This window comes from Amblyomma mixtum, chromosome 3 (assembly GCF_055824585.1).
Source record: "Amblyomma mixtum isolate Tamu chromosome 3, ASM5582458v1, whole genome shotgun sequence".
NCBI lineage: Eukaryota > Metazoa > Arthropoda > Arachnida > Ixodida > Ixodidae > Amblyomma > Amblyomma mixtum.
This window is the reverse complement of record NC_143014.1, coordinates 37,801,151-37,815,874: the sequence shown is the minus strand read 5'-3', so window position 1 is coordinate 37,815,874 and position 14,724 is coordinate 37,801,151. Positions and strand designations below refer to the sequence as shown.

Sequence of the window (14,724 nt, the reverse complement as noted above, 5' to 3'; positions counted from 1 at the left end):
AAAGTGCCGCAATGCAGCCTTTGTCGTCGCTTCGGTCACACGGAAGAGCAGTGTGTCAAAACATACGCCAGTGCAACAGGGCCTGCAAGAACCGACGACCTCTCGGAACACCTCATGGACTAGGTGGACGTCGCGGAAGTCGCCGGTGCAGAAACCGACCAGAGAGCAAAGGACTCAAAGGAGACAACGAACCAGTCTCCTCAGCTCGAAGGGAATTGCAAGAATCAAGAAGACCTGCAACCTGAAGAGAGCGCCTCGGGTAAGGCCGCCGAGGCAAGTGTTGCTGCAATCGACGCCAGCAGTAACTCAGCATCAGCGCCTTCAAATGAAGTGGCACCGATGGATACGCGCGACAACACAAGTGGTAGTCTGACCACGAAACGCGCGCGCGACGTCCCTGACGCGGCGGGCGCCCCCGACAAGGCCGGGCAAGAGGAACCGCCCCCCAAAGCGGCCCCTCTACGCCGACCATCCTTCAAGCCGAAGCCCACTATTCCGCCTGACCGGATTCCACCAGGGATGCAGCCTTCGCCATGAAGGAGCCCTGTGTTCGTGGCTGCTCTGGACGGATCTGGGGCTCAAGGGTTCCTGATGCGGCCTGGAGCAGCGGCAGATGCGGTGTCGTTCTTTTTCAACGCCAGCATGAACCAGCGGGGGCACCTTGGGGCACTGTCTTTCGGTCTTACCACCCTGTACCGCAAAGTTCGCCCATTCCCGTCACCAAGGTATCAGGTGAGATCGTTCGGCTCGTTTAATTCATTTTCAGCATGGCAGATAATCCTGAAATAGCTTTACGAGTGGCCTCGCTAAACGTACGAAGGCTGTCAGCCAGGCGAAGGCAGTACCAAGTCAGTCGGCTATTGATGGATAACGATATAGATATAATCGCTGTACAAGAAACGAAAGTGGAGAGCGATGAACAAACGAGCCGCATGGTCCAGCCTCTCTCTGCTCACTATAATATTTGTGTGTGCCATGCAATTGGTACATCGGGTGGCTGTGCGTTGTTCTTGCGCGACTCTTTGGGCATGGTAGTAGAAGGAGTAACTGGGTGATAATGGCCGTTTCGTTGTCTGCGATTTCTCTTTGACGGGTGTGCAGTGGCGTGTCATGTGCGTATATGCGCCTAATAGAGAGGATGACCGGCGTAGTTTTTTTGAGCGAATCGGTGTCTTCTTGAAATGCTCGAGGAGCGTCATTCTACTCGGCGATTTCAACTGTGTCTGCTATGCCGAGGACAGGTCAGGCAAGAGGTCGGTTCGTGACAAAAGTGCGCTACTACTGAGCGCGTTAGTGCAAGAGTGTGAAATGGAAGATGTTGGTCATGTTTTGACTGGCAGCTCGTCTCCTCGTCTCCGCACTTTACGCACTTCCAGCGTGCAAGTCACGCCAGACTGGATCGGGCCTAAAGTATACCTCACAGATTAGAGACCTGAAAGCGCAGTTAGAATGTGCAGATAAAGAAAAATACATGGGAGCAATAGTACGAGCCAGAGCGGAAAGGTTGTTGATGGGTGAAGCGCCGACGAAACGCTCAATAAGTGATGAAAAGCGATACGCGAAGCGAAATAAGACAGATAAGATACAGGGAAACGGTTACGAGTGACGGTGAGGAAATAAAAATGGCTTTTTTTTAGCACTATCGCAACTTGATAGGGCGTCAACGGCCAGTGGAAGAGGGATTTGAGCTTGAATTTCTTTCATTAATCCCAGCATTGGACTCAACTGTTACAGCAGTACTGGAAGCGCCAATCACTGTCTATGAGCTCGAAAAAGCTATTGAGGACCTTAGTCCTGGAAAAACACCTGGTCCAGACGGTATTGGTGCGGCATTGTATAAGATGTTTAAAAGTGAAATTGCAATAGCTTTGCACCGTGTGATCTTGCAAGCGTATGAAGAAAACTGCACCCCTCCGTCCTTTCGTCGAACTCATGTTGTACTGGTACCTAAAAGTGATGATCCTTTAAAACTCTTATCTGTAACCTCATATCGTCCAATTAGTCTGACTAACGTTGACTATAAAATTTTTATGAAGGTGCTAGCTAGGAGGCTGCAGAAGGTCATTAAGGAAATTGTAGGACACCATCAGACGTGTGGTATTAAAGGCCGTACAATATGTACGAACATTCATGTGACTAAAAGCATTTTGGAGTGTTGTGACGCTTGGGGCGACCACGTTGCAATGCTCCAGATAGACCTGTAGAAAGCTTTCGACCTTGTTGTTCATGACGTTCTCTTTCGAATACTAGAACATGTTAAAGTTCGGTCTATTTTACTGGAGGGAATTAGAATGTCATACAACGAATGTTATGCTAGTGTTGTTGTCAATAAGCAACTAACGGAAAGTTTTCAAGTTAGGTCCTCAGTTAGACAAGGCTGCCCCCTATCGCCCTTTTTGCGATTTACCTGGAACCCTTTTGTCAGAAGGTCATCCATTGTGAAGATATTCGTGGATTTAGATTAATGGCTAGTGAAGTTAAAATTTTGGCGTACGCCGATGACATTGCTGTCTTTTGTCAAGACAAGGAAAGTATTAGGCAAACAGTGTATTTGGCAAAGAAGTTCTCTCGGATGGCTGGTAGTTCAATACACTGGGATAAATGTATAGGGTTTTGGCATGGCAGTTGGGATTCCACCCCTGAATCCTTCGAAAACATAAAATTCTCAAATTTACCAGTGAAGTACCTAGGTGTCCCACTTGAATGCTACAAAGACGCAAGTGATTATTGGGTGCAAGAGATTGAACGTTGTCGTGAGAAAACACTAGGGTGGGGCGGAAGGGAGTTCTCCATGTTCGCCCGGTCTGCTGTATGTAATTTGTTCATAGTCGCTAAAGTTTGGTACGTTCTTCAAGTGTTGTGCATGTCTCGAGTCAATATTCAAAAGCTACATAGAGTGTTTGCTGTTTTTATGTGGGGTTCAATGTGGGAAAGAACTAGTCGAACCAGTCTTTTCCAACCGGTCAGAGAAGGGGGACTCGGTCTTGCCCACTTGTTTCTGAGACAGATTGTGTCTCGTTTTATGTTTTTGCGGACGCAGAGTCATCCTTTATTGCAAACTATGATACAGGTGCGTCTGTGGCACGAGTTACCAGAATTTGTTCTGTCTTCTTCTGAATTAAGGCGAACAAGTATTTGTGTTTTTTTGCGTGAAGTGATATTGAGTTCCAGAATGTTAAATGTTAGATTTTCTAAAGAGTACTTGTCTTCAATAACTAAGAAAAAATTGTACAGAGATTTACTAGATGTAATGCTTCCAGTTCCAATGTATCGCTCCATATACGGTGTAGGCCCAGGAATGAATGTCTTGAAAAGGGTGAAAAAAATGCCCGTGCGCTCGTCAACTAAGACCTTTTTTTTGCAATTACATAGTGAAACGCTCCCGGTTAAACCGTGGCTCGAGGAAAAGGGAATATTTGTCCCCTGGTCAGTTAACTGCATACTCTGTCGAAAGCCTGAAACGGTATAAAACATTTTTCTTGAATGTCGGGATGCGATATTCCTCTGGGATATTCTGCAGCGCACGCTCAAAAAGCAGTTGCCAATTTCACCTCGCGGCATCCGCTTCCTCCCGGTTACTGATGAAGGAGGGATACTCCTCGATGTGGTCACTCTACTGGGCTTGCACAGTCTATGGAAGACGCGTATGGCTGTGAGAAATTCCGATGAACATGTTCGCCCCGCGCGAGAGAAAATACGGTTTTCATCAAAGAAATGTTGAAAAGCCAAGGTCATCCCCCAGAATGGCTACCGGAAATGGACAAGTTAGTCAAATTGAAGTGTTTTTAAGCGACGCACCGTCCAAGAGGGCCGGGCGTCTTTTATTATCCATTGTACTGTGGTAGTGTTCATTATCTGTATGAGTGTTTTACAGGCAATAAAGAAAAAAAAAGCCTCCGTGGCGCAATTGGCTAGCGCGTTCGGCTGTTAACCGAAAGGCTGGGGGTTCGAGCCCTCCCGGGGGCGAGCGAATTGTTTTGTGCTTCTGTTCATCCCCCACCTTTCTTTTACCGCGTTGACGGTTGAGCGCTTGACCCCTGCTCATGCTTCGCCCTCCTGATCTTTTCTGCGCTGCCTTGTCCATCTCTTCAAAAATGAAGACGCTCTCGTCCTATGTTTCTTTTGACTGTTTCTTTTGCATCCCCATTTCCTTCATTCAAAAATACACGGTATCAAACTTGTCCAGCTTGCAGCACTTCTTCTCCAGTGGAGTTGTCCTCTGCTGACGCTCAGCCTCCGTGGCGCAAATTAACTACGCAAAACATTCGAGGTTACGCCTTTTGTCATACTGAAGTGAAGATATTGGCATATACAGATGATATAGCAGTGTTCTACAGAGACCAGGAAAGCGTGCAAGAAGTGGTGAGAGAAGCCGTAAATTTTTGTGATGCAAGTGGCTGTGCGATAAGCTGGCAGAAATGTTTTGGTTTTTGGCATGGAAAGTGGCAGGCCACGCCAGAAGTATTCTGTCGAATGAAGTGGGCAGACACGCCAGTAAAGTACCTCGGCGTGCCGCTAACCAACTACAGAGAAAGCAAAGAATATTGGGCCCATGAAACCGAACGAGTCAAAGCTCAGACAAGCAAATGGGGCGGTCACAACTTTTCCATGTTTGCAAGAGCTACGGTGTGCAACATGTTTTTAATAGCGAGGATTTTTTACGTTCTGCAAGCGTTAACTTTGCCAAGGACTTCAGTGCAAAGGTTGCACAGAGTGTTTGCAACATTTATTTGGGCGTCAACATGGGAACGTACCAGCCGATGCAATCTGTTCCACAAGGTGCGGAACGGGGGGCTAGGGTTATCAAATTTATTTCTGAGACAGATAGTCACTAGATTCTTTTTCTTGCGTCAAGATAATGATTTTCTGCGAACTGTTATACAAGTGCGATTGTCAGAATCACTGCCTGATTATGTTGTGTCATCCATGTCTGCAGGGCGGAGTGGGTTAAGTGTTTTTTTGCAAGAAGTTGTTGCAGCAGTCCGTATTCTTCGGTCAAAATTTTCCGATGAATATCTAACCATTGTAACAAGGAAAAAGATGTACAAGGACCTGCTTGATGTGTTTCTGCCACTGCCTGTTTATCGCAGTGCATATCTTCTGGGTCCCGAAAGGGATGTGCTAAAAAGAGTCAAAAGAATGCCGGTGAAGCCTTCAGTGCGTTCTTTCTTTTTTCAATTGCATACTGGAACCCTCCCAGTGAAGCCATGGTTGCAAAGCAAAGGCCTTTTTGTACCTTGGTCAGTAGAGTGTCTTATTTGCAAGAAAGTGGAAACTATAGAACATATCTTTCTCGACTGTCATGACGCTGTTTTTCTTTGGGATGTGTTGAAGCGCACACTGAAAAAAGATTTCCCCCTGACTCCTTTTGGAATACGCTTCCTACCATGTGCAGAGCCAGGTGAAGTGCCTTGCGACCTGCTAATGTTGCTCTGCATGCACAGCCTATGGCGTACGCGAATGGATGTCAGGCATGAACATGTTGTTGTGAATCCGGCTCATCAGTATTTCATTGAGAGCATCATGTACACTCAGGAAGTTTTCGGACAGCAAGCTCCTCAGCCTGAGTGGCTGCCTGTCCTCGACCAACTAAAATCATTTAACCCATTTTATCATCGTGCACTAGCTAGAAACTGACCTGTGCTTTTATTGTCATGTCATTGTATTTTTGTTTTGTTTGCCCGGCCAAGTCGGTAATAAAGAAAAAAAAAGCCTCCGTGGCGCAATCGGCTAGCGCGTTCGGCTGTTAACCGAAAGGCTGGAGGTTCGAGCCCTCCCGGGGGCGAGCGAATTGTTTTGTGCTTCTGTTCATCTCCCACCTTTCTTTTTCCGCGTTGACGGTTGAGCGCTTGCCCCCTGCTCATGTTTCGGCCTCCTGATCTTTTCTGCGCTGCCTTGTCCATCTCTTCAAAAATGAAGACGCTCTCGTCCTATGTTTCTTTTGACTGTTTCTTTTGCATCCCCATTTTCTTCATTCAAAAATACTCGGTATCAAACTTGTCCAGCTTGCAGCACTTCTCCAGTGGAGTTGTCCTCTGCTGACGCTCAGCCTCCGTGGCGCAGCTGGCTACCGTGCCTAGATGCATGTGTGTGCCTCCCTGAATTTTGATGTTTTGATGGGGATGCAGTATTGAGTTAGGGCTATGGCGGGCTCCTATTAAGCAGCCCGGTAACTTGAGACGCGTACCAGTCTGATTGAAGTTTTCCTCCTTTCTAGGGAAGTTCTTCCATGCAATAAAGAAGAAAAGAAAGCCTCCGTGGCGCAATCGGCTAGCGCGTTCGGCTGTTAACCGAAAGGTTGGAGTTTCGAGCCCTCCCGGGGGCGAGCGAATTGTTTTGTGCTTCTGTTCATCCCTCACCTTTCTTTTACCACGTTGACGGTTGAGCGCTTGCCCCCTGCTCATGTTTCGCCCTCCTAATCTTTTCTGCGCTGCCTTGTCCATCTCTTCAAAAGTGAAGACGCTCTCGTCCTATGTTTCTTTTGACTGTTTCTTTTGCATCCCCATTTACTTCATTCAAAAATACACGGTATCAAACTTGTCCAGCTTGCAGCACTTCTCCAGTGGAGTTGTCCTCTGCTGACGCTCAGCCTCCGTGGCGCAGGATTCTACTTCCGGCCACCTAGCGTGACGGACGTGTGTATCATGGGCTCCCAAGGAGCGGATTTAGCGGCCCAGCCGGGCCGCGGTATCAGGAGTACGATGAAACCGAACGAGGACTACCAGCTGATTTTGCCGCATTTGCCAACAGGTTCGAGCGTTTTGCATACTGTTTTCTTGCATGGCGACGTCCAAGCCAGGCCATACCGTGTGGAAAACTTTCGTGACGCTGTTGAGCGTCTGTCATTGCTGCCCGAAGTGGTTGCCCTCGGGGCATATGAGATGAATCATGTTTGGGCCGTGACATTCTGCAATGAAGAAGGAAAAAACAAAATGCTACAGGCGGAGGCTTTCAACGTCAAGGACCACCGCTGTGTGGTCATTGACCCATGCAACCAGGGCGTCAGGCTGAAGCTGTTCTGGCTGCTACACGGCGTGAAAGATGACGACGTGAAGGCAGCTTTGGCGGCTTTTGGAAAAGTGACCGACATAACTCGGGACAAGTGGAGAGTCAAAGGCTGCGTCGACAAGTCGTCTACTACGCGCTCAGTGACATTGAAGCTGAAGGTGGGCGTTACCATCGAGGACTTACCGCACCAGCTGCGTGTTGGAGAGGACGTCGCACTCGTCCACGTTCCTGGCAGAGCTCCGCTCTGCCTCCGGTGCCGCGGCACCGGACACATACGTCGGGAGTGCCGTGTGCCACGTTGCGGGCTCTGTCGTCGCTTCGGCCACGACGACGCCCAGTGCGTGCGAACATATGCTACCGTAGCTGGTCCTGGTCGTAGGGATACTACTGAGGAGCATATTATGGACGAAGTCGACGCGGTAGAGGCGACCCGTGAGAGTCGGGAAGACGCAGTACCGAAAAGCATAGCCTCAGAAAATGCAACGCTTCCCACGGAACATGAGGCTGCCAACTCAGAAGAACCACCTGTGCCAGACACGAGAACTGAGGCGGACGCGGGAAAAGCAGATGATGCTGCGGTAGGTGCAGCTGAGACGGTTTTGGAATCGACCGACGAGAAGGACGTTGACACGGAGATGCCCGCGGCGTCAACTTTGCCAGCGAAGAGGACGCACGACGAAGCTGATGACAAGGCGACGAGCTACGACGGGACGGACGATGAGGAACCTCTTCCCAAAGCGCCTCCTGTTCGACGTGCGGCCTACAAGCCCAAGCCGAACATTCCTCCTGATCGTAGGACTTCGTCGGGTGTCCCTCCGCCTTAGCGGAGGTGCCTTGCAGGGTCTTCGTGTTGGTAACCCGGTCTTCGATCGGGTTCAGTGCTGACACCGCCGTACTTTGCAAGCTGGAAGGATTTTTGATGAGGGGAGCTGCAAACCGATGTCACTTTGAGAGCGGCGAATCCCAACCATTTAGATGGCGCCTCAACTAACATCTAGCTTGCGTATTGCCACACTGAACGTGAGAGGTCTTTCTGCGCGAAGAAGGCAAAATCAGCTTAAACGTCTCTTGGTCGAAAACGAAATCGATCTGTTGGCTGTTCAAGAGACAAAAATTGAAAGCGAAGAGTTGACAGATGCGATGGCAGAAATTTACCGTGCACAGTTCAGTGTTTGCGTGTGCCATGCAAAAGGAAAGTCGGTAGGGTGTCTGATTTTAACTAGAAACGGCAAAGTCGCTGTGGAAACTGTATTTTCCTGTGAAAGTGGCCGGATTGTAGCATGCGATTTTTACTTTTCTGGTGTAGAGTGGAGAGCTGTGTGTGTATATGCACCTAATAGAATTGCCGAACGAGATGCCTTTTTTCGCCGTGTTCAACCTTTCCTGCTGACAGAAAAGCGTGTACTATTGCTTGGAGATTTCAACTGTGTGTGTAGACCTGAAGATAGAACAAGCAACAAAACCCTGCAGGACACGAGTGCCGAGCTACTGTCTGAGATGATTAATGAAGCAGAATTGGAAGACATTGGCATTATAATGCAAGGTTCAGAACAAGCACAGTACACGCATTTCCAAGGCGTTAGTCACGCAAGGCTGGACAGAATTTATGTTCCTTCTGAGGTTGTGCCCTTGTGTTCCCAGTACCAGACTGTGCACGTCAGCTTCAGTGATCATTCTTTAGTCGTGATCACACTTGGGGAGAGGAAAAGCACTGTCAAGTTTAGTTGGGAATTATGGAAATTTAATGACTCATTGTTGGAGGATGAGGAGTTTAGCAAGAAATTAAAAGACTCAGTCAAAAGCTTGTTAGAAAAAGAGACAGACTTTATACAAACATGGGAACAATTTAAATGCGACGTGAAAGTGGCCGCTATAGAAAGAGCATGTGTTTTAAAGCGTAAAGAAAAACGGCAAGAAAAGGAACTTCGTACCGAGCTTGATTTCATGCTCAGCATGGAAGGCGTCAAGCCGGGGTTGTACAGACAAGAAATAAAAGAGACCAAAACTAAGCTTGAACTAATAGATGAAACGAAATATCGAGGTGCTGTGATAAGGGCGCGCAGCGAAAGATTTTGGCTTGGGGAGACGCCCACAAAAAGGGCGCTCAGCGACGAAAAACAGTATGCAGTTTCGAAAGAGATAAAGGAAATTTGTTATCGCAATGACGTAACTTCCGAATCTGAGGTTATTGAAAGGGCGTTTCTGGAATATTACCAAAACTTGTTCAGCCTTAAAACGCCTGATGTTGAACATTACAAAACTGCATTCCTGGCGCTAATGCCAAGAGTCGAGGAGGACCTGGCGCAGGTACTTGAGGAGCCCATAACGGCAGCAGAAATCGAAGCTGCAATACAGCAGCTGAGCTTGAACAAGTCGCCTGGGCCGGACGGCCTCGGTGCCGCACTTTACAAGGCTTTGAAAACAGAAACGGCAATAGCATTACAGCGCGTAATAAGCGAGTGTTACGAAAGAAAGTTAACTCCGCCGTCTTTTCGAACTTCCCACGTGGTGTTGATCCCAAAATCGCACGACCCGAGTAGGTTGCAGTCAGTTGAGTGTTACCGCCCAATAAGTTTAACTAACGTAGACTACAAAATTTATATGAAAGTGCTAGCCGGACGACTCCAAACAGTAATTAAAACCCTTGTTGGCCCACACCAGACCTGTGGCATAAAAGAAAGATCCATTTTTACTAACATACACGTAGCTAGAAGTGTCCTTGAATGCTCTGATGTAACGGAGGGTCGTGTCGCCATGATGCAACTGGACCTGCATAAGGCGTTTGATAAAGTTGTGCATGAAATTTTGTTCGTGCTCTTGGAACATGTGAATGTAGGATGTATCATCACTGATGGCGTGAAAATGGTTTATGATGGCTGTACATCAAGGTTCATAATTGATAACCGCCTGAGTAATAGTATTCCTGTCTTGTCGTCAGTGAGGCAGGGTTGCCCTCTTTCTCCACTGCTCTTTGCACTTTACCTGGAGCCCATTTGTTTAAAGCTGTTAACTACGCAAAACATGCGAGGTTACGCCTTTTGTCATAATGAAGTGAAGGTATTGGCATATGCAGATGATATAGCAGTGTTCTGCAGAGACCAGGAAAGCGTGCAAGAAGTGGTGAGAGAAGCCGTAAATTTTTGTGATGCAAGTGGCTGCGCGATAAGCTGGCAGAAATGTTTTGGTTTTTGGCATGGAAAGTGGCAGGCCATGCCAGAAGTATTCTGTCGAATGAAGTGGGTAGACACGCCAGGAAAGTACCTCGGCGTGCCGCTAACCAACTACACAGAAAGCAAAGAATATTGGGCCCATGAAACCGAACGAGTCAAAGCTCAGACAAGCAAATGGGGCGGTCACAACTTTTCCATGTTCGCAAGAGCTACGGTGTGCAACATGTTTTTAGTAGCGAGGATTTTTTACGTTCTGCAAGCGTTAACTTTGCCAAGGAATTCAGTGCAAAGGTTGCACAGAGTGTTTGCAACATTTATTTGGGCGTCAACATGGGAACGTACCAGCCGATGCAATCTGTTCCACAAGGTGCGGAGCGGGGGGCTAGGGTTGTCAAATTTATTTCTGAGACAGATAGTCACTAGATTCTTTTTCTTGCGTCAAGATAATGATTTTCTTCGAACTGTTATACGAGTGCGATTGTCAGAATCACTGCCTGATTATGTTGTGTCATCCATGTCTGCAGGGCGGAGTGGGTTAAGTGCTTTTTTGCAAGAAGTTGTTGCAGCAGTCCGTATTCTTCGGTCAAAATTTTCCGATGAATATCTAACCGTTGTAACAAGGAAAAAGATGTACAAGGACCTGCTTGATGTGTTTCTGCCAGTGCCTGTTTATCGCAGTGCATATCTTCTGGGTCCCGAAAGGGATGTGCTAAAAAGAGTCAAAAGAATGCCGGTGAAACCTTCAGTGCGTTCTTTCTTTTTTCAATTGCATACTGGAACCCTCCCAGTGAAGCCATGGTTGCAAAGCAAAGGCCTTTTTGTACCTTGGTCAGTAGAGTGGCTTATTTGCAAGAAAGTGGAAACTATAGAACATATCTTTCTCGACTGTCATGACGCTGTTTTTCTTTGGGATGTGTTGAAGCGCACACTGAAAAAAGATTTCCCCCTGACTCCTTTTGGAATACGCTTCCTACCATGTGCAGAGCCAGGTGAAGTGCCTTGCGACCTGCTAATGTTGCTCTGCATGCACAGCCTATGGCGTACGCGAATGGATGTCAGGCATGAACATGTTGTTGTGAATCCGGCTCATCAGTATTTCATTGAGAGCATCATGTATACTCAGGAAGTTTTCGGACAGCAAGCTCCTCAGCCTGAGTGGCTGCCTGTCCTCGACCAACTAAAATCATTTAACCCATTTTATCATCGTGCACTAGCTAGAAACTGACCTGTGCTTTTATTGTCATGTCATTGTATTTTTGTTTTGTTTGCCCGGCCAAATCGGTAATAAAGAAAAAAAAAAGCCTCCGTGGCGCAATCAGCTGGCGCGTTCGGGTGTTAACCGAAAGGCTGGAGGTTCGAGCCCTCCCGGGGGCGAGCGAATTGTTTTTTGCTTCTGTTCATCTCCCACCTTTCTTTTTCCGCGTTGACGGTTGAGCGCTTGCCCCCTGCTCATGTTTCGCCCTCCTGATCTTTTCTGCGCTGTCTTGTCCATCTCTTCAAAAATGCAGACGCTCTCGTCCTATGTTTCTTTTGACTGTTTCTTTTGCATCCCCATTTCCTTCATTCAAAAATACTCGGTATCAAACTTGTCCAGCTTGCAGCACTTCTCCAGTGGAGTTGTCCTTTGCTGACGCTCAGCCTCCGTGGCGCAGCTGGCTACCGTGCCTAGATGCATGTGTGTGCCTCCCTGAATTTTGATGTTTTGATGGGGATGCAGTGTTGAGTTAGGGCTATGGCGGGCTCCTATTAAGCAGCCCGGTAACTTGAGACGCGTACCAGTCTGATTGAAGTTTTCCTCCTTTCTAGGGAAGTTCTTCCATGAAATAAAGAAGAAAAAGAAGCCTCCGTGGCGCAATCGGCTAGCGCGTTCGGCTGTTAACCGAAAGGTTGGAGGTTCGAGCCCTCCCGGGGGCGAGCAAATTGTTTTGTGCTTCTGTTCATCCCTCACCTTTCTTTTACCACGTTGACGGTTGAGCGCTTGCCGCCTGCTCATGTTTCGCCCTCCTGATCTTTTCTGCGCTGCCTTGTCCATCTCTTCAAAAATGAAGTCGCTCTCGTCCTATGTTTCTTTTGACTGTTTCTTTTGCATCCCCTATTTCTTCATTCAAAAATACACGGTATCAAACTTGTCCAGCTTGCAGCACTTCTCGAGAGGAGTTGTCCTCTGCTGGCGCTCAGCCTCCGTGGCGCAGCTGGCTACCGTGCCTAGATGCATGTGTGTGCCTCCCTGAATTTTGATGTTTTGATGGGGATGCAGTGTTGAGTTAGGGCTATGGCGGGCTCCTATTAAGCAGCCCGGTAACTTGAGACGCGTACCAGTCTGATTGAAGTTTTCCTCCTTTCTAGGGAAGTTCTTCCATGAAATAAAGAAAAAAAAAGCCTCCGTGGCGCAATCGGCTAGCGCGTTCGGCTGTTAACCGAAAGGTTGGAGGTTCGAGCCCTCCCGGGGGCGAGCGAATTGTTTTGTGCTTCTGTTCATCCCTCACCTTTCTTTTACCACGTTGACGGTTGAGCGCTTGCCCCCTGCTCATGTTTCGCCCTCCTGATCTTTTCTGCGCTGCCTTGTCCATCTCTTCAAAAATGAAGTCGCTCTCGTCCTATGTTTCTTTCGACTGTTTCTTTTGCATCCCCTATTCCTTCATTCAAAAATACACGGTATCAAACTTGTCCAGCTTGCAGCACTTCTCGAGAGGAGTTGTCCTCTGCTGGCGCTCAGCCTCCGTGGCGCAATTTCTACTTCCGGACGCAGAAGCGAACGGACGTGTCTCGATGGGCTCCGTCGGAGCGGGTTCAGCGGCCCAGTCGGGCCGCGGTAACAGGATTTTGGACACTGCTGACCAGGATTATCAAGTGATACTGCAGCAACTGCCATCAGGTCAGATTGTTTTGAACACAGTTTTTTTGCACGGCGATGTGAGAGCGCGGCCTTTCCGCGTCGAAGATTTCAGAGACGCCCTTGCTAATCTGGGAGCACTCCCAGATGTTATCGCCCTGGGGGCGTACCAAATGAACCATGTGTGGGCGGTAACTTTCAAGACAGCGGAAGCGGTGAAGAGCATGCTCGCTAAAGGCGACATGCTGCTGAAGGAGCGTCGGTGTCTGGTTATAAACCCGAACAACCAAGACGTCAGGCTCAAGCTCCACTGGCTCCTTCATGGAGTCAGCGACGATGATCTGCGGGCTGCGCTGGCAAATTATGGCAAGGTAACTGAAGTGACCAGGGAGAAGTGGCGTATCTACGGCATTGCCGACAGGTCGTCGACGACGCGCCTCGTCGCCCTGAAGTTGAAGGCCGGTGTCAGTGTGGAAGACCTGCCCCATCAGCTGCGTGTGGGCGGTGAGCTGGCCTTAGTTGTGGTACCGAACCGGGCACCCTTGTGTTTGCGCTGCAACAGTAAGGGCCATATACGGCGTGATTGCAAAGTCCCGCGCTGTTCCCGATGCCGGCACTTTGGTCACAACGATACGGACTGCGTTAAAACCTACGCAACCATCACCGGTCAGCCGAAAAAGAACGATGTGACCGAGCTCGTTATGGATGACGAAGACGCTGAAGAGGCTTCCAGAGGGGCTGGGAATATTCCCGTGCAGTCTCCAACGGGCGACAAGGCTGAAGCCGCCGAGGGCACTCAAGGCGCCGTCAGCAAAGGCGACCAACAAGATCAAAACAACACCACACCCTCGGGGGCGGGGACTGCGAAAGAAGACTCCGGCAAGGAGTTGGAAGTAGTATCGACGGGGGGCTGGTGGGACGGTGAGCAAACCATGGACACCACAAGTGCAGTGCCAGGAAAAAGAGTGCACGAGGAAACAGTCGTCGCGGGCGAAAACGCCGACGTGGAACCGCCTCCCAATACGCCTGCTACTCGGCGGCCGAGTTTCAAGCCCAAGCCGAACATTCCGCCCGACCGCAGAGGGGGCGGCACGGAGCCCTCGTAGCAGCGTGGGCCAGTCTTGTTCCTGCCCACGAAACTGCAATTAGCGTGCATCATGGAGCTGTATCAAGGGCCAAAATAACGACGCGGACTACTATCTTGCTGCGGGGGCGGAAAAGTCGAGTGCCCCGGTTTTCAACGCCAGCGGCGTACCTCAGATTGTCGAGGTAAGCCCCATGCGGTCCTTGTGTCCTAGCGTAAATATGGCAGCAAACTTTAAAAAATCCCTCCGTGTAGCGACATTGAATGTTCGGGGCTTGGCAAGTAGGCGAAGGCAGTGCCAGGTTAGTAGGCTACTTATCGAAAACGAGCTGGACAGCTACAAAGGTCAGCAGCGAGGACCAAACGGACCGCATGATGCAGCCCTTTAGAACGCATTTCAATGTTTGTATAGTTCATGCGGTTGGAACATCGGCGGGATGCGCGCTCTTTGTACGTAACAGTGTTGGGATTTTGGAGGAACAAGTCATTGTTTGCGAAAGTGGCCGTTTTGTTATCCTGGATTTTTCATTCTATGATTTATTGTGGCGTGTTGTGTGTCTTTATGCGCCTAACAAAAAGCCGACCGCAGAATTTGTTTTTAAAACCTCGAGCAGTATTTGAAAACAGAG

General features: G+C 48.8%; 2 protein-coding genes and 6 non-coding genes across 8 annotated transcripts; all 8 read left to right on the top strand.

Moving 5' to 3' along the window:
* The first annotated feature begins 3,892 nt into the window (after positions 1–3,892).
* On the top strand, positions 3,893–3,966 carry TRNAN-GUU (transfer RNA asparagine (anticodon GUU)). Its single transcript has one exon. It is a non-coding gene; the product is annotated as a tRNA-Asn (tRNA).
* A 1,745-nt stretch (positions 3,967–5,711) lies between these two features.
* Positions 5,712–5,785, top strand: TRNAN-GUU (transfer RNA asparagine (anticodon GUU)). Its single transcript has one exon. It is a non-coding gene; the product is annotated as a tRNA-Asn (tRNA).
* Positions 5,786–6,251: 466 nt separating this feature from the next.
* Positions 6,252–6,325, top strand: TRNAN-GUU (transfer RNA asparagine (anticodon GUU)). The gene has a single exon. It is a non-coding gene; the product is annotated as a tRNA-Asn (tRNA).
* A 319-nt stretch (positions 6,326–6,644) lies between these two features.
* On the top strand, positions 6,645–7,832 carry LOC149349699 (uncharacterized). The gene has a single exon (XM_089576821.1). The coding sequence runs from the start codon at positions 6,645–6,647 to the stop codon at positions 7,830–7,832; it is 1,188 nt and encodes a 395-aa protein (XP_089432947.1).
* Positions 7,833–11,478: 3,646 nt separating this feature from the next.
* TRNAN-GUU (transfer RNA asparagine (anticodon GUU)) lies at positions 11,479–11,552 on the top strand. Its single transcript has one exon. It is a non-coding gene; the product is annotated as a tRNA-Asn (tRNA).
* Positions 11,553–12,018: 466 nt separating this feature from the next.
* TRNAN-GUU (transfer RNA asparagine (anticodon GUU)) lies at positions 12,019–12,092 on the top strand. The gene has a single exon. It is a non-coding gene; the product is annotated as a tRNA-Asn (tRNA).
* Positions 12,093–12,556: 464 nt separating this feature from the next.
* Positions 12,557–12,630, top strand: TRNAN-GUU (transfer RNA asparagine (anticodon GUU)). Its single transcript has one exon. It is a non-coding gene; the product is annotated as a tRNA-Asn (tRNA).
* Positions 12,631–12,947: 317 nt separating this feature from the next.
* LOC149349695 (uncharacterized) lies at positions 12,948–14,117 on the top strand. Its single transcript, XM_089575472.1, has one exon. The coding sequence runs from the start codon at positions 12,948–12,950 to the stop codon at positions 14,115–14,117; it is 1,170 nt and encodes a 389-aa protein (XP_089431598.1).
* Positions 14,118–14,724: the final 607 nt, after the last annotated feature.

Coding starts and splice junctions, on each gene's coding strand:
- LOC149349699 (XM_089576821.1), top strand. CDS start 6,645: ATGGGCTCCCAAGGAGCGGATTTAGCGGCCCAGCCGGGCCGCGGTATC.
- LOC149349695 (XM_089575472.1), top strand. CDS start 12,948: ATGGGCTCCGTCGGAGCGGGTTCAGCGGCCCAGTCGGGCCGCGGTAAC.